Source organism: Acipenser ruthenus, chromosome 5, assembly GCF_902713425.1.
Source record: "Acipenser ruthenus chromosome 5, fAciRut3.2 maternal haplotype, whole genome shotgun sequence".
Lineage (NCBI taxonomy): Eukaryota > Metazoa > Chordata > Actinopteri > Acipenseriformes > Acipenseridae > Acipenser > Acipenser ruthenus.
Genome location: NC_081193.1, coordinates 34,136,844 through 34,156,521, shown reverse-complemented (window position 1 = coordinate 34,156,521; position 19,678 = coordinate 34,136,844). Strand labels below are relative to the sequence as shown.

At 43.4% G+C, this 19,678-nt stretch overlaps 1 protein-coding gene across 16 annotated transcripts in view; it reads right to left on the bottom strand.

Moving 5' to 3' along the window:
- Positions 1–19,678, bottom strand: part of LOC117403175 (triadin-like) — a 131,685-nt gene that overhangs the window by 44,998 nt on the left and 67,009 nt on the right. For 15 of the 16 annotated variants that reach the window (XM_059024071.1, XM_059024072.1, XM_059024074.1 and 12 more), the window contains 2 exons: positions 19,580–19,615; positions 17,575–17,619 (listed from right to left, as the gene is read on the bottom strand). In XM_059024071.1, coding sequence (XP_058880054.1) covers positions 17,575–17,619; positions 19,580–19,615 — 81 coding nt within the window. The remainder of the gene's footprint in view (positions 1–17,574; positions 17,620–19,579; positions 19,616–19,678) is intronic. The other variant, XM_059024066.1, reaches the window with a different exon arrangement.

Genomic DNA, 19,678 nt, shown 5'->3' with positions numbered 1-19,678 from the left:
CTCAACACAATGAATGAAACTTAGTATTCAGACTCACTAGTAACAGAGTAATAAAAAAATAATAATGCAAGTCTTAATTTTATATATATATATATATATATATATATATATATATATATATATATATATATATATATATACACACACAGTGCATTGCAAAAGTATTCAGACCCCTGACCAATTCTCTCATATTACTGACATTGTTTTTATGTTGGGAAATATTTTTAAGAAAAATAAAAAACTGAAATATCTTGCTTGCATAAGTATTCACCCCCCACAAATTAATATTTGGTAGGGCCACCTTTCGCTGCAATAACAGCTTTAAGTCTTTTGGGGTAAGTATGTACCAGCTTTGCACACAGTGTCGGAGTGATTTTGGCCCATTCTTCTTGGCAGATTTGCTTGTTCAGGTTGGTTGGACGACGCTTGTGGACCGCAATTTTCAAATAGTGCCACAGATTCTCAATGGGTTTGAGATCAGGACTTTGACTGGGCCACTGTAGGACATTCACCTTTTTGTTCTTGAGCCACTCCAATGTTGCTTTGGCCTTGTGCTTGGGATCATTGTCCTGCTGAAAGGTGAATTTCCTCCCAAGCTTCAGTTTTTTAGCGGACTGAAGCAGGTTCTCTTGCAGTATTTCCCTGTATTTTGCTCCATCCATTCTTCCTTCAATTTTAACAAGATGCCCAGTCCCTGCTGATGAGAAGCATCCCCACAGCATGATGCTGCCACCACCATACTTCACTGTAGGGATGGTGTGTCTTGAGGCATGGGCAGTGTTAGGTTTGCACCACACATAGCGCTTTGAGTTTTGGCCAAAAAGCTCTATCTTGGTCTCATCTGACCACAAAACCTTTTCCCACATCGCAGCTGGGTCACTCTCATGCTTTCTGGCAAACTCCAGACGTGCTTTCAGATGGTACTTTTTGAGTAACGGCTTCTGATGCAGCTTCCATTTCCTGATTATTGATCCAACTGTGCTCACTGGGATATCCAAACACTTGGATATTATTTTGTACCCTTTCCCTAATCTATGCATTTGTATTACTTTATCTTTGGTCTTCATTTTCCTTCAGATTCACAGCCTGACCAATGATCCTTCAACAGTGGGGTTTTTATCCAGAAAATGTGACAGCAACTTTAATGGTTCACAGGTGGAGGCCAATGGTAAGGTAATTGTGTCCTCATTAGTGCAATTTCTTTCATCGGTGTAAACTGGGAGCTTCCACAGCACAGGGGTTGAATACTTATGCAAGCAAGATATTTCAGTTTTTTTTTATTTTTCTTAAAAATATTTCCCAACATAAAACCAATGTCACCTTACAATAATTGATTTTGAGTTTCAGTGTTTTAAAATAAAATATCAAACAGAACAAAATTTCAATGTACCATTTGTAATTCAGTAATATGAGAGAATTGGTCAGGGGTCTGAATACTTTTGCAAGACACTGTGTGTATATATATATATATATATATATATATATATATATATATATATATATATATATTAAAAAAAATTAAGACCTGCATTATTTTTTTTATTACTCTGTTACTAGTGAGTCTGAATACTAAGTTTCATTCATTGTGTTGAGTTTGAAAAATAGTCAGAATGACAGACACAAATAAAACCTGTAAACTGGATTTATTCTCCTGCATCTTTTTGAGAACTTGTACTGTATAATAATTTATAGCACAAAAGATAGCCATAGCATAGCCTCCCCAAGCCTCTTATACGCACCGCCTATGCTTATAACCATATATATTAATTAGTAGTAAGAAACAGTGACTAAAAAGTATGGAATAGCCTCCCCAAACGAAAGACTCACGCGCCGTTATAACCCTTATAACACAAAGTAAGAAAATAACTACTTAATGGAAACAATGGAGGGTTAAATAAAACACTTCCAAAATAAATATCCAAACAGCAAGCTTGTGCTTGAGGATGACTTTATTATATCACTGTGACAGGGAACTGGGTTGCTGGTTCCTGCGTAAGTGTGTGCCCGTGAAAAATCAGCTGCGACACACAGCTGGAGACGCGTTGCTAAGCAACCAGCTGAGTGGCAGGCTCGTCCTGAGCTAAAGAGATCGGGAGGTCTGGATTGGCTGGGGGGCGTGCCTGGGGATGCTGCGCAGAGCTCAAAAAGCGGCTGCACTACAGCTGAGGACTGCTGCAAGGCCATTGATGTACAGACGGGCGCTGAGTGAGAGTGTTTACATCCAGGAGGGAAGCGTCCGCTCTGGGGAACTACTACTACGGAGCCCTTTAACTGCAAGACGGGGCCTGTGAAGGCGATTGCCCAGCCAGGACCGTCAGAATGGCCCGGAGTCGCTGGGAGGCCAGGACTTCAGAAATAACACAACAGAAGTAGGTCAGCTTAGGGGAGGTGGATCCCCAAACAGTATAGAGAGGGTTACGTAGAGTAGTGGGTTCCTGGAGCGGGACGTTCCTTTTACTGGGACTAGCACTCATCTTTTATTTTCAGCTTTTGTTTTTTGTTTTTATTTCTTTATTAAATGTGACACTAGGTCTACCATTGCTGGTACCCTTGTGTCAGTTTGGTGTTAAAATTAAATCTGGGCGCCTGAGCGGCGTATCAACACCAATGCTCTGTGTCTGTCAGTATTTTCCAGTGACTACCCACACATGTAACACGTCACCCTGTTACAGGCACCTATTGATATGTTTGACAGATGGCCTCCTAAATCCTTTCATAATATTAATCATATACTTAATAATTTTATTAATTAACTCGATTTGGTGGATATTTAAATAAATAAATTCCCCAAAATTAAGGAATTTACATGGTGTAACAAATCTTGCTCTCAACAATTCAGAATGGATTTTTGGCTAACTTCAAACACTCTATCTATACATGTAACTAAAGTAGAAATTCTTCCAACACCTTTATCTGACCATAAATCTATAATTTTAAAATTAGATTTATCTCTCTCTCATGAAACAAGGTTAAACAATTCTTATTGGAAACTGAATAACTCATTGCTAGAAAATGATGTCATAGTAACAGTAATAAAATATGCCATTAATTTATACTGTGAGAAAGCATTAATGGAAAATATGTTTAGGAAAAACTGGGAATTACTAAAATTTGAAATCAGAAGATTCACAATGAAAAGTGGTTCAGAACTAGCTAAATCTAGACAAAAGGAGGAAACTGATTTAATAGTTAAACTAATATCCTTATCCAATCTGCCTCTGAAAACATCTACATTCCAGCTCACTGAATTACAGGGCAAATTAGATCAAATCTATATTTATAAAGCAAAAGGAGCCTTTATCCGCTCAAGGAAAAAATGGGTGGAGGAGGGTGAATAAAATTCAACCTATTTTTTTAAATTGGAGAAACATCACTATAAGAATAATTGCATAAATAAGCTTAACATTAATAACACACTTACAGATAATCCTAAAGAAATAGCTAATTTCTGTATGATTTTCTACCAAAATATATATGAATCTAAGATCTCCTTGGAGTCAACAGAATACTTTTTTTGCATCAGTTAAAGAGAATATAAAGGCTAATGCTGAGAATGATGCTCCCTGTGCTCCCTGTGGTAAATCTCCCTCCCGACCTGTGAGGGTGCTAAGTAACCGGAACAGAGTACCCTGGACTGTTTGGCCTGACACTTCATTCCCAGGGTTAAAAGGAAGTCGATCATCTAGAAAGGGGGCGGAGCTTCGGTGCACTAACTCATCGACCTGGAAGGAGCCGGAGGAGCGGCTGCAGTCATTTTACCAAGGAGTCATACAAATAGGGGACGAAGCGACGTAATCTGTTCCTTCAGTTATGGTTACGGAATGACCTGGAAGGACCAGTTTTATTAAATATATCGTGAGTGTTTTGTTTATTTTGTCTTGTCTGAAAATTCTGTTTGTTATTGTTTAGACGGCTAACATGATCTGGAGCTGTCGCCAAAGGCCAGCACCAACCTGGACAACATCACTGCACTTTGTTTCATTAACCCTTTGCGGTCCATTGTCGGACTGGGTCTGACATTGCAATTATTCCTCACAGGTCCTTTGTCAGACTGGGTCTGACATCATTATAGCAATGCAATAAATGGGTGTTTAGTCGTTTTTTCTCTGGGAAAAGCCGAGAAAACCATTCAATTGCCGAGTGGGAGCGACAGGAGCCGAGACAAGTCGGAAAAAAAAAAAAAAAGGCGTATCTCATGAATAGTCATACATGGTATCAGGTATCAGATAACGGGGGCGGTCTGAAGTAAACAAGTTGGCTGTCTGAATCAGCGCACAGAAAACACGGACATTTGCAGAGCTTTTTTGAGATGTTATAGTAATAAAATAATGACTTGGATCGCATTATTGAAGAGTTTGGTGATAAAACGAGTGATCGGGAGATGATCGATCGGTATGTACGACTATTATTATTATTATTATTATTTATTTCTTACATAGGTGAACGCTATAGCAAACGAAAGGGTGAGGCGGGGCTGGAGATGCCTAGTGAGTGCTTTGTTGATATGCAGGGCCATTTAAACCCGTTTGACTGTGAAAAAAAAATACTTTTAAACAGCGCGTCTAAAATTAACTGCGCGTGTGAAAATTAATTAGACCTGGCATGCCTGACGCGCGATTAATAAATGGACTGCAAAGGGTTAAGTACTATATATTCACTACGAGCACTCAAGCACTCACTGTTTGTGTTTGTGTTACATGTGGGTGAATAAGAACTGGACTGTTTATTATTTGGTAACCAACCATGGATTTAAACAGAGAAATACACGCCGCTGTACTGCCTGTTAACATTGTTTACTGTTGTTATGCCATCAGGCAATTGGATTACAAACCATTAAACAACATTGCACCTGGATTATAATCGTCTGTCTGTTTATTGATCACCTGCACCTGCACACTGTTAATCACTTTGCCACACTCCCATATCACTAGAGGATGTTGTAGACTGCATTAGAACCCTTGAAAATAATGAGTCACCAGGTAACGATGGGCTCACTTTATAAAACATTTCCCAAAGAACTGTCTCCTTTCCTACAAAAAGTATATATGGCGAGTATTGAATTTGGCTGTCTACCAGCTTCTATGACACAAGGCCTAATTAATTTAATTCCAAAACCCCAAAAAGACACTTTTAGATAATTGCCGTCCTATTTGTCTTCTGAATAATGACTATAAAATCATGGCATTAATATTTGCAAAGAAAATAAAAAAAATCCTTAATAACATAATTGACGAATCACAATCTGGTTTTATGAAAGATAGACACATTGCAAATAATATTAGACTAGTCCTTGATAGTCTGGATTACTCCGATCTTATATCAGAAGACAGTCTTACTCTTTTTTTGACACAGTGTGGCAAAGTGCCCCGCCCCTGTGTGCATTTGTGTGTTCTGTGTATGTATGTATGCGTGCGTATGTTAATGTTGGTGTATAGATTGGTACACGGGATATAAACAGGTCTGTGTTTCACGTGTGTTTAAATTGTATATTTGTATTTAGGCACGGGATTGCACATCACGCACGTGCATTTAAAATATAATATGCGAGCACGGGGTTGCACAGAATTAATTCACGTGCTGGGATTCAAGTGAATAATTAATTAGTAATTGAATCCCAGCACAACAGTATATATAGATGCACATTTTCATTCAGTCGGGGTTGGGTGTTCGGTGAGTGGAGAACGGGATTGGAGACGGAGGCAAAGATAATAATAAGAAGAAGAATAATAATAGTTAAGTGTTTTCACTCACCGTGTTTGTTCGTCTGTCCTGCACCGTCTGTTTAGTGTTTAGTCGTTTTGTTTGTCTCTTTATTTTGGCGTGTAGTGCCGTGTCCCGTGTTTTTGTCTGTTCCAACCTTTTATTTTCTGTTCTGTTTATTAAATGCTGAACGCGATCACGCGTTCAGCCTCACCAAAACCCCATCTCTCTGTCGTTTGTGTTCCTGTTTCTGGTCTGACGCCACCCACTCCGGCCGTCTTTGTGACACGTGGTGTCATCGTGGGATAGCCGCGCCTCCAAGCGTCAGACCAGGAGGGGTCTGGATTTTAAAAAAAAAAGGATTACAAATATTGTTTTGGGGAAAAAAAAAAAAAAAAGGAGTCAATGGCAGAAGACGCCATCAAACTGCGGGGCTGGTTCCTGGAGAATGCTGGGCTGGAGGCCCAGTCTCTGCCCATGGTCGTCCGGGCTCTGTGGATGATGGACTGTGAGAGATGGGAGGCATATCAGGAGGAACACACCCCAAACACCTTGGAGGAAGGTGTGGAGTTTGTCCTCAGCTACCTGGAGGCAACCATAAATGGAACAGCAGCCCAGGTAGCAGGACCACCAGCAGAGGGTGAGTACCTGCTGTCCCCATCTCCACCAGCAGAGGGTGAATGTCTGCTGGTTTTGCCTCCACAGCCCAAGTGGGAGGAGCCTGAGCGTCCACAGCCCGAGCGGGAGGAGCCTGAGCGTCCACAGCCCGAGCGGGAGGAGCCTGAGCGCCCACAGCCCGAGCGGGAGGAGCCTGAGCGTCCACAGCCCAAATGGGAGGAGCCTGAGCGTCCACAGCCCAAATGGGAGGAGCCTGAGCGTCCACAGCCCAAGCGGGAGGAGCCTGAGCGTCCACAGCCCAAGCGGGAGGAGCCCGAACGTCCTACGCCTGAGTGGGAGGAGCCCGAACGTCCTACGCCTGAGTGGGAGGAGCCCGAACGTCCTACGCCTGAGTGGGAGGAGCCCGAACGTCCTACGCCTGAGTGGGAGGAGCCCGAACGTCCTACGCCTGAGTGGGAGGAGCCCGAACGTCCTACACCTGAGTGGGGGGAGACCGAACGTCCACAGCCCAAGAGGGGGGAGTCGGTGCGTCCACAGCCCAAAAGGGAGGAGTCGGTGCGTCCACAGCCCAAAAGGGAGGAGTCGGTGCGTCCACAGCCCAAAAGGGAGGAGTCGGTGCGTCCACAGCCCAAAAGGGAGGAGTCGGTGCGTCCACAGCCCAAAAGGGAGGAGTCGGTGCGTCCACAGCCCGAAGAGAGGGAAGTCGGGGCTTTCACAGCCCTAGGACCCAAGCTGCCAGCAGAGGGAGAATGCCTGCTGGTTCCACCTCCACCAGCAGAGGGAGAATGCCTGCTGGTCCCACCTCCACCAGCAGAGGGTGAATACCTGCTGGTGCCGTCCCAAGAGCCAGAAGGGGAGGAGTTACAGGCTCAACCCCCTGAAAATTTTTTGGGGGGAGAAGGGCAGGATGCTGGTGTCCCCCAGCAGCCTCTAGCTATGCTGCTGAAGGCAGCACGGCGCGCACATGCCCAGCCGCCACAGCAGAGGGAGCCAGCACCGCCACAGCCTCCCTCTGAGTGGCCAGCATCAGCCCCATCGCCTCTGCCTCCACCACCGCCAGGAGCAGAGGAGCTGGAGCTGCCTCTGCCTCCACCACCGCCAGGAGCAGAGGAGCTGGAGCTGCCTCTGCCTCCACCACCTCCAGGAGCAGAGGAGCAGGAGCTGCCTCTGCCTCCGCCACCACCACCGCAAGGAGCAGAGGAGCAGGAGCTGCCTCTGCCTCCGCCACCACCACCGCAAGGAGCAGAGGAGCAGGAGCTGCCTCTGCCTCCGCCACCACCACCGCAAGGAGCAGAGGAGCAGGAGCTGCCTCTGCCTCCGCCACCACCACCGCAAGGAGCAGAGGAGCAGGAGCTGCCTCTGCCTCTGCCTCCACCACCGCAAGGAGCAGAGGAGCTGGAGCTGCCTCTGCCTCCACCACCGCCAGGAGCAGAGGAGCTGGAGCTGCCTCTGCCTCTTCTTCCACCACCGCAAGGAGCAGAGGAGCTGGAGCTGCCTCTGCCTCCACCACCGCCAGGAGCAGAGGAGCTGGAGCTGCCTCTGCCTCCACCACCGCCAGGAGCAGAGGAGCTGGAGCTGCCTCTGCCTCCGCCACCGCCCGGAGCAGAGGAGCAGGAGCTGCCTCTGCTGCCCGTACCTCCGCAGGGAGTACGGTGGCCGGAGCCCCAGAAAGGGGAGCTGCCGGCCACGAAGGGGGACGAGGTCTGGAGACCACTTTCCCCAGCAGCAGTTTCGCTGCAGGAGTTCTTGTGGCCGGAGCCCCACAGGAGGGAGCTGCCGGCTACGAAGAAGGGGGAGGTCGGGGGATCACCTGCCCCCGCAGCTTTTTCGCTGCAGGACAGGACCAACAGGCTGTCAGCCGTGCCACTACCGGCAGGGGTGCTGACAGCATGGCCAGCCATGGGCCCACTGGAGCCTCCCTTCCCAGCCCGAGACTTTGTCCTGGACTGCTGGATTTTTAAGGGGGGAGGTGGCCGTTGAGGCCATGTGTGCTGCGCACAAGGGGGGGTATATGTGGCAAAGTGCCCCGCCCCTGTGTGCATTTGTGTGTTCTGTGTATGTATGTATGCGTGCGTATGTTAATGTTGGTGTATAGATTGGTACACGGGATATAAACAGGTCTGTGTTTCACGTGTGTTTAAATTGTATATTTGTATTTAGGCACAGGATTGCACATCACGCACGTGCATTTAAAATATAATATGCGAGCACGGGGTTGCACAGAATTAATTCACGTGCTGGGATTCAAGTGAATAATTAATTAGTAATTGAATCCCAGCACAACAGTATATATAGATGCACATTTTCATTCAGTCGGGGTTGGGTGTTCGGTGAGTGGAGAACGGGATTGGAGACGGAGGCAAAGATAATAATAAGAAGAAGAATAATAATAGTTAAGTGTTTTCACTCACCGTGTTTGTTCGTCTGTCCTGCACCGTCTGTTTAGTGTTTAGTCGTTTTGTTTGTCTCTTTATTTTGGCGTGTAGTGCCGTGTCCCGTGTTTTTGTCTGTTCCAACCTTTTATTTTCTGTTCTGTTTATTAAATGCTGAACGCGATCACGCGTTCAGCCTCACCAAAACCCCATCTCTCTGTCGTTTGTGTTCCTGTTTCTGGTCTGACGCCACCCACTCCGGCCGTCTTTGTGACACACAGTTAAACATCATTTTATTTTGAAAGCCGTTGAATTATTTGGTTCTGGCGATGGCTTCATTAAAGCCATTCAGACCCTTTATAAAAATCGCAACTGCTCAATCAAATTACAACATGGTACTTCTCAGAGATTTAATGTAAACCAGGGTATTCTGCAGGGCTGCCCTATTTCTCCATACTTATTTTTATTAGCCATGCAACTATTAACAAATCACATCAAGAAAAGCCAAATAGAAGGAATCTCAATTGCCAATAGAATTGTTTCCATTAGTCAATTAGCGGATGACACAACACTTTTCTTAAGAGACAAAACACAAGTATCAAAAGCCATTGATGCAATATTTATTTTTTCAAAAGCTTCTGGTTTGTTCCTCAATATTAAAAAGTGTGATCTCTTCCCTGTTAATAACTGTACAGATACAGATACTGAGAGAAGTTTTGCAGGAGTGGGAGGGACCGCCAAAAGCAACATGAAAACAGCTGTTGACCAATCCCCAGCTGGTATTTGTGACCTTTTGAAGGGGCGGAAAGAAGGCGGTAACATGCGAAAAGACAGACAAAGACGGTCAGGATATTGCATAGGTTATACCAGTAGTATGTGTACAGTGTAAGGGCAGAGCTCCAGAGTAGTATAATGATGTCTGAGAGAGCACATGTTCTGTACTTACTGCAAGTTACTAATGATTTACTATTGTATAATAAACTTGGTTAAATCCAGTTACAGTCTCGTCTGAGCTTAAACAACACACCACATTACAAAGCCAGCCAGGGCAGAAAAAAAATAAAATAAAAATCTGTAATACTGTTTCATTTGAATATATCAGTGAATGCTATTACATACAACTACTACTACTAGTAATAATAATACAAATATGTTTATTAATAATAATAATAATAATAATAATAATCTGCTTTTATTTTTATTGTGTAAAATATTGAAAAATACGGACACCAGTATTTTGTTTTGTTCTCGTTCCTCTCCGGCCATGCTTGGTTCAGCAGCAGAGGTTCCGCTGGCTCGTTTTCGTCTTAGAGGGGCAGGTCTGAGGGAACAACAGAGCATTATTTGATAGGCCCAGCAATCCCCCAAGGCCCGCCTCTCAGCAACTCAGAGAGAGGGAAAGCCAACACACCCTCTTCCCCACCTCTCCGTGTCACTGCCATAACTGACAGGTGGATCTTACGAGGCTGCTGCCCTCTTCCTGCAGAACCATGCATGTGCCAGACAGTCAGCACAGATCTCCCCTGTTACATATCCTCCCCTCAGAATAGGAGGCTGTGTGGTCCAGTGGTTAAAGAAACTGGCTTGTAACCAGAAGGTCCCCAGTTCAAATCCCACCTCAAGAACTGACTCATTGTGTGACCCTGAGCAAGTCACTTAACCTCCTTGTGCTCTGTCTTTCGGGTGAGACGTAGTTGTAAGTGACTCTGCAGCTGATGCATAATTCACACACCCTAGGCTCTGTAAGTCGCCTTGGATAAAGGTGTCTGCTAAATAAATAAAATGGCACCATCGGTCCATTCAAGTCCATTCAAAATCATAAACCCCCATGCCTTACCGAGAAAAAAATTTGTGTTTTGATGCAGGTTTCCGGCTCGGTGGACAACCCTGAAGGCATCTGACGCATCCGTCTGCAGGGCGAACCTCTTACTGAAATCAGGACTGCACAGCACTGGCTTGCTTCCCAGCCTTCGCTTCAGAGCGAGAAAGGCCCTCTGGCACGGCTCCGTCAACTGAACTGTATTTGGGGCAGCCTTCCAGATGAGGTTTGTCAAGGGAGTAGCGAGCGTGGCGAAACTCAGGATGAACTTCCTATAATAGCCCACTAGTCCCAAGAAAGAGCGCACATGGGTTTTGGTCGTAGGGACCGGCCAGTCAGCCAAGGCTTTCACCTTAGCAATCAGCGGTCTTATTTGGCCACTCCCTACTCGATACCCCAAATACTCCGACTCACTCTTCCCAATGGCACATTTCTTTGGGTTAGCAGTGAACCAAGCCTCCCGCAAGGATTGCAGCACCAGAGCTACCTTACACAGATGACTTGGCCAATCCTCACTGTGGATAACCACGTCATCTATTTAAACAGCGGCGTACTGCTGATGGGGCCGCAAAATGCGATCAATCATCTGCTCCATGCAACCCAAAAGGCATGCTCCTAAATTGGTACAACCCGAAGGGAGTCAAAAAAGCAGTCCTCTCTCTGGATTCCAGGTGTCGTCATAAAATGAGCCGTGCCTAGACGCTCCAGCAACTCCAGCAACTTTTTCATTAACTCAATGCAAAACCGAGTTGACCCATCTGGCTTATCTACTAAAACAAGGGGACTGTTCCAGTCACTTTGGGACTCTTCTATTACCCCCCAGTCTAAGCATCTTATCAATTTATGTTTTTATTACCTGTCTTTTGCATTCAGGTATATGGTATGGCCTCTGGCAAACTGGCGCCCCCGGCTCAACTTCAATGTGATGATGGGCTACTCGAGTCTGCCCCGGGATGGGTTAAAACACATCAGGAAAATACATCACCAGAGCCCGAGCCTGACATTTCTGTGTTGGTTGGTTGCAATCTGTACCGACCCTTTCTTCGCCAACACAGAAAGATCAGGTCCCAGGTCTGTGACGTCATCTGCTTGCGCCACTAACAATGCCTCCTGTTATAACCAGGGATTCAAGAGGTTTAAATGTTAAATGTGCTTTTCTCTCCATTGCTCCGGCTGGCAGATCTCATAGTGCACCATCCCATTCCGACGTGTAACCTCAAAAGGTCCTTGCCACTTAGCCATATGTTTAGACTCAGAACTAGGTAATAATAGAAGCACTTTATCCCCCTTCTGAAATGTGTGTAACCGAGCTCCTCTATTGTACTTTCTCCTGTCTGTGCTGAGCCTGCTGCAAATTGTCATGCACCCATTCTCCTACATACTCAAGACGTTTGCGCGGGTCCAACACATACTGGACGGTATTGGTCGAATTATCCTGCTGTTCCTCCCACATCTCTTTGACCAGATCAATCACACCCCGTGGTCTCTGCCCATACAACAACTCGAATGGTGAAAACCCCGTAGAAGTCTAAGGTACCTCTCTGATCGCAAAGAGAAGGGGAGGAATCAGATGGTCCCAGTAATGCACATCACTATTAACAAATCTGTGCAACATGTTCTTAAGCGTCTTATTAAAACGCTCCACAAGACCATTGGATTGAGAATGAAACACCAATGTCCTAATGGTCTTAATTCCCAAAAGCTTACATGTTCTGCAGGCTAGTCGGGACATAAAGTTGGTGCCTTGGTTGGTTAGTATTTCTTTGTGGATCTCGACTCGGGAAAAGACCTTCATGAGCTTGTTGGCAACAGATTTAGCAGAGACGGAGCGGAGGGGAATGGCCTCGGGATAACGTGTAGCATAATCCAGAGTGACCAATAGGTATGTGTATCCTGCTGCACTCCTCTCCAGCGGTCCAACTATATCCATTCTAATACGCTCAAACAGAGCTTCCACTAGTGGCAATGGCACCAATGGGGCTCTAGGACTGGCCTTCTAACACTCCCCACTACGTTTGCAAAAAATGTCTGACATCACTATCCAGCCCCATCCAGTAGAACCATGACACAAGCCTTGCTTTAGTTTTGTCCCTTCCCAAATGACCAGACAGGGGAATAGCGTGAGCCAACCACAACAAATTTTCCTTAAAAGATTGAGGAATGAGCAATTGGTGACACACTTCCCCAGTCTGTGGTAATTTCTCAACACAGTACAAGAGATCTCAAGCAATTTCAAAGTGAGGGTATGTGGCGACGCGTCTAGGCTCGACCACTCAACCATTAATCACAGCTGCTTGGTCAAAGAGCCTGACCAGCACATCGTCACGCCCTTTCTCAAGGAGGAAGTCACAGGAACAAGCTAAAAAATCAGCTCCCATGGCTTCCAGCTCGGGATCGACCTGAAACTTCTCGGACCCCCTCCATTGTCAGCCCTCATTCTTAGCGGCCTGGTGCTCTCATTTAGTTATATTGGGTTTAAATTTGTGACAATACCACCCCGGGTCACGAAAGGGGAAGAGCTCTCCAATTACTTTCTCTTTCTTAGCCAGTAGGGAGGACGGGGCTGTAAGGGCAGCTAACCAATCCTTGAAATGCCCACAGTCCTGTCCCAGAACTACTGGTGCTGGCAATCGAGGATACAACCCTACCTGTACTCGCCTCTTCTGCTGGCCAATATTTATATTTATACTAATCTTGGGATAAGAGCGTACATCCCCATGAATACATTTAATATGCACCCCATATTTGTTTATGCCCTAGTGAGATTAGTGAATCCAAGAAAGCCTGGGTTTGTGTACCATCCACTGACACAGGAATAACAAAACCCGTCTGTTGAAGTGAACATGCTTACCTGGTCGGCTGAGGTCACAATCCATCATGGGGCAATCCCGAGTGATGTGGCCCACCTCCCTGCACGTCCAACATCTCGGTGGACTAGTTTCTCACCTCGGAGCTTCAGCAAGAGGTGGAAATACTGGAGCTATCAAAGAGGCTTGATGATAAGGTGATCACGTGAGACCCTGATCCGACACTGCAGCAGTCCGTGGGTAACCCCACCCTGCCCTGGTTCCCGGGCCGGGAGCTCCCGCCGCCACTCTCCATCCAAAAACCTGTCTACCCCTTCCCCCCAGTTCCTTCGCCCTCTCCAGGGCCAGTAGAGGGGGTGATACGGTAGTAACACTCTTTCCAGGCAGTCTAGCTGGCGTTGGTTCCGCTGCCTGGTACTGCTCTGCCAATTCGACCGCTCGATCCAGAGTGGCAGGTGCCTGCTGCTGTACCCATAGCCGAGGTCCGCTCGACCACAATCACCTCCACCAGCCTGGCTTTGGTGTTCAGCCAGCCCATGGCGTAATCCTTCAGCCAATGGGCGATGGTTCTGGGATGCTCCTCCGCCGAGAAGCGCTCCTCCCGAAACTTTTGGGGGTATCCCTCCGGCGTGGTCCCCACGCGATTAAGGATGGCTGCTTTCAGCGTGGGGTAATCCATCATACGCTCGGGAGACAGCGTCCTCGAACTTGGGGTGAATAGAACATCCAAAAACCAACGTAACACTGTCGCCAGGATCAGTACCAGTACATATTATACAATAAGAAGTCAATTGAAATGCTATCCAGTGCAGATTTTTAATTTTTTTTTTTAAAGTCTGGTAGTTGTATTTTATTATTATTATTATTATTATTATTATTATTATTATTATTATTATTATTATTATTATTATTATTATTTCTTCTGTCGAAAACCCAAAGCAAATTTAAAAACTTCATCTTGATGCTTCTGAGATTTGTTTAGTTAGGCTACCATTATAGGTATTACGTAATTTTGTTATCTACACAGATTTATACGTTTCAAGGGGACCGCTTGGCATGCTGACACGGTATAGCCAAAATAAAATTTGTGCTCCCTTGTACTGGAACGGTGGGCTTGTTCTTATATGCCAAGAATTTGGGCTTCATGTAATGTTTCTGTGTAGGCCTACATGTTGAAGTACTTTACGAGAGTAACCAAATGGTAAAAAGTTAATATCTGTAAAGTGGTTAAAACAGAAACGCTGATGTACGGGTAAGTAAGCTGGGCTGAGTTGAGTGGGGGACGGAGGGGGGTGATGCTGGGACGTCAGAATCACCGTCGAGCCCTCTTGAGGTGTCGTGGGCTAGTCGACGAAACACTGAGGATGGAAGGTGCCCACTTGAAGACCCCAGAGATGTACCCTACTTAGCTCAATCCAGACGGTTGTCATGCTGATGTGCTGGGGAGGCCGCACTGTGGTTGATCCCCGGAGCCAGCATCGCAGCCGTTGTGTGTGCTGATGCGCCAGGGAGGCAAAATAAGCTAATCCCTGGAGCCAGCATTACACTTCAGCCATTAACACATGTACTGCTTTTTTATTTGTAAATATCAGAATTTTTAGTGTTATTTTTATTACTATTTGCTTAATGTGCGATAGTTTTGACAACTTAGAAGTTGATTATAAAATCCGGTCCTGCGAAAGTCTTGCGATGTGATTTATAGCTGGAATTGAGTAGATTTGGTTGAGCGATAGCAAACCACTCCCCCTTCTCAACCCACATGTAGTCAACAAGCGATAGCTGCTTTTTGAAGGCGAAAAGGACTTGTTTTGGTTCCGCGAAATTTCGCTTGGAATTTTTCTTGTGTTTTATTACTGCGAATGCTTTCGCGTCTTCGTTCGCTAAGTGCTAACTTTGATTTGGTCCGGCCCTAGGTCTCTTTTTCAAAGGGATATTGTCTCTGTTCCCTCTGCTGCTGCGTACTGGAATAGCATCTTTATTGTTGTAAACTGGGAAAACTCACCACGTTAGTGGAAACTCAGCTAATGCACTATCCTTGCACTATTGCACTACATTTATGTCATTGTAGATATAACCTCTTGTAATCCTATTTCATATTGTATTTTAGTAGTATTATTTGCACTTACTGTAAACTATAATGTATTTAAATATGCATCTTGCATTGTAATATTGTACTGCCTTGTAACACCTGTAAGTTTCTTTGAATAATAATAATAATAATAATAATAATAATAATAATAATAATAATAATAATAATAATAATAATATGTAAAGTGTTGTCAGTCCGAATACAATAATTCTCGGGGCTTAAGGGAACCCTAAGCCTTCTGCTTTTTTTCTGCCTCCCCACTTTTCTTGGCCACCAGCCACCATTGGGATGTGTGTACCTTACAGTTGTTATACAAAATGCTTTTTGAATACATTCATACAAATTGTCACCTTTGTGACACTAAATAAAGAAAAGAATAATGACATGCATTTCCAGCTAACTGTAAGTACCATGGCTGTCAGCTCGCTCTTTCAGCAAGCAAATAACAAAAAAAAGTTTATATATTAGAGTAAGCATTTGTCATACTGTTATCCCATGCATTTTTCCAGTGGTTGCCTTCACTTGGGAAATAAGTAACACCATCAAGTTGTTTTACATGAATCCATTACATTTAACCCCAGGCTACTCACACAGATCCAGTGCTATTACACGCATATATATCCATCTAAGCAGAATGTTGTTAATGGCAACATTCAAAACAGCCACCCTAGCCAAGTCCAATACTGTAACATGTATGCTATCTAAATAGCAGTGCATGCAGCACCAGCTTAGCTATACTCTGTTACCTTTTGTTTTCTTTGGTCTATTACAGTTCTCGAGGGCTGCAGAGTCTTCTGGTTTTCATTCCAACTTAAGCTCTCAATTAACATAATTGATCTAATTATTTGTTGAATTTGACATATTTAATATTTTCAAGATCTTTTACAGGTGATGGTTTTAAAAATGCACTTGATTCAAGGTACACTACCTAGGAAACATTTTGAGGCCTGAAGAGTTAAATGTGTCCAGTTAATCAAATAATTAGACCAATTAAGTAATTGAGAGCTCGGGTGGAACGAAAGCCAGAAGACACTGCGGCCCTCCAGGAACTGAGTTTGACACCCCTGGTCTATTAGGAGGCTCTTTTCTTTTTGCTAGATATAAATAAGTAACAGACATTTTACGAAGGATAAACAAATTAGAACACCCAAATTAGGTAAATGAGCTCAAACATTCTGCAAATGATAATGTGGTGCTATATATGGCCCTTGTTGTTGGCTCTTTCTGCATATAATAATAATTACAGTAATTGCAGACCTATGGCTGCTGAGCCATTGAGCTAACAGTGTAGCGTGATTACATTGGACAAGGATTCATGGCTTGCCTTTTCATTTTAAGGTTAGTATCTTGGATTTAACAGGGTGTCTGATTTCTACATTTACAGGACTCATCTTAAGATGATAGTAGCCAAAGTAGAAGTTAGTTTGATTATGTTATCTTCCAAGCATCAAGACTAAAATACATCAAATTTTGTCTTTTAAACAATGTAAAAATTCTTTAAAAGCTGCAATATCTTGGCCCAATGGTATTTTCTCTTGAAGCCTTGTGCAGCTGTGCGGTTGAAAGATAACTAAAGTCTCCCTCCAGAAATACCAGTGCATTTATTTTGTATATACTTTATAACTGCAAAGTCTATATAACACTTATTTTAGGTATCAGCTACATAATTAGAACATTGGAGAAGTAATCACTTTTTAGAGTTAAAATGAATACAAAATTAGATCCATTCTGTAAAACTGAAGGAGTTTGTAACTGTAACGTGTAAATATCCATGTATTGTTTAGTTCTTTTTTTCCACAATGGACAGACATTTGGTGTGAAACAATTACAGACATGCATCACTCAAAAGACATAGCCAACTTAAATGGATGGTTTTGTGCCACTGGAGTAAAGCCTGGTGTTCCTAAAACACCTGGACAATGTATTGTAGGGTATTACCCAGACATGTGACATTTCCATCCTATTTCAGCAAATATTGGTTCAGCTGTGTTCTAAAACCTCTGATTCTATGTCACGATTAATTCTGACCTTCACTGACGAAGTGTGATTAAAGTTCAAAATGTATCTGTGCTAACTACTATGACATTTGGTTGATCTTCTATAAAAAAAAAAAAAAAAAAAGCATGCTGAACCTATGAAGTGCTGCAGTAGTTTGGCTGTCATTCATACCTGGTTCTTTTGCTGAAGGAGGAGCAGCTTTCTGAGCTTTGGGTTCTGAAAAATAAAATGAAAGAAGGTTAAAAAAAGCAGCCAGCCTTGAAAGCAGCCAGCACCCGGCATGTTAACTTTGGTTATTGTGTTAAATGCATGGATGCTAAATTAAGAAAGCCATGATTTTCCAGCTCATGAAACATAACAAATGAATGCTTTGCATACAAATATTGCTTAACAATGGTGGCTATAATCTGTCACTAATTTCAAAACTCAAGGATAGCAATTTAATTACTGTACTGTATAGTATAACAGTGTTAGTAGTTGCTCAAACTACACAGTGTTTCTATTAAACACACATTACAATTCTGATAAAACAAAATGCATCAAAATATTGTCATATTTCAATACAGGACTACATTCTAGATCTGATTCATGTCTGATTTTACCCAAAATGTGATACAGTATTATGTTTATACACATAGCTACTATGTTTTTACAGTTTATAATTAACATAACAGTCCAGGGCCCAAACAGGAAGAGGCTTATTTAAAGTTTGTTTTGCCCCTGAGAGAAATATAATTTGACCTGTGTCAGCCTGACAGAGGATCATAGCTCAGCCCTGCCACTGATCTGTCACTGACACCCTGCCTCATTTTGACCTCTGGGAGTCCCTCCATCAGGCTGACACAGATACAATATTATTCCTCGTATCAGCAAAAAAATATTCTAATACAATGGCCCATATGCATAAAAGATGGTGTTAATTTCCGGCCATTAAAAAAAAAACAAAAAAACTATTGGTTGGTATTTAACACATGATTTATAAAACTACTGCCTGGTTATTTTACTGGCCAGTAATGGTTTCAGATGTGATTTGCAGTCATGTATTGTTACCGAGAGATTGTATCTAACCAATTGGTATGCAAATGAGCTGTGTCCCCTACTTAAGACATCAATGGCATACACTGTATGTTTACACCGTCACGTTATTATTATTGTTATTATTTATTTCTTAGCAAACATCCTTATCCAGGGTGACTTACAATTGTTACCAGATATCACATTATTTTTACATACAATTACATTATTTTTTACACATTATTTTTACATACAATTACACATTTATACAGTTGGGTTTTTACTGGAGCAATCTAGGTAAAGTACCTTGCTCAAGGGTACAGCAGGAGTGTCCCCCAACTGGGATTGAACCCACGACCCTCCAGTCAAGAATCCAGAGCCCTAACCACTACTCCACACTGCTGCCCTTATGGATACACTACATAGCCTACAATTCATTGTTAAATGGCGAAATAAATATTTAGCCATAGCTGTAAATAGCAAACACACATACGTGTTGGGAGGCTTGTTCTGAAATATAAATTTCCTTTAAATGACTTAAGCTGCCTCTATCGGTAGATGGAATGCTATGAAAAATATATAAAGCTAAGAACTAGCTTTCTGCACATGGACAGTGATCAATATAGTAACAACAAATAGTATGTGTTTTTTTTTTGGGGGGGGGGGGGATTTACCCGCAAAAGTTCTCCGCAAAGGAGAATATTTGTGCTCCTGTTAAATCAATACCTGCTATGAATCACACAATGCAGATCAGTTTCAGCTATGATGGGCAAGTTCCAACCCTGTATAACAATGTTCTGAAAATCTTACAGTGAGATGTTGAAAATGGTTTGGTATGCCATGGTAATTTACAGATACGTAAGGTAAATCATTGTCAAAAAACATGGTTAACCAGTACATTCATAGCATAATCATGGGAAAAGCATGGTAAGCTGCAAAAATGCCGAATTGTTAGGGCCATGGCGTCCATACATTCTACTTACAGTGTTATGACAGGTCTTTTTATATGACCTCTGTGTCCTTCAAACACATATCTTTGCACTCTTGTTCTTCAGTATTTAAACCCATTCACATCAGTTCCCATGCAAGCCAGCCTTTATTAATAAAACAAAGCAGACTCCATCAACTAAGGACCCAGATTCAAATGACATGTATTATTTACTTGCTGTGGAGGTTCCAGCTTTTGGTTTATCTTTTGCTGTTGAGAGAAAGTTAAAAAAAAAATCTTTAAAAAGCTGGCCTTGGAAAAACAAAATGTGAT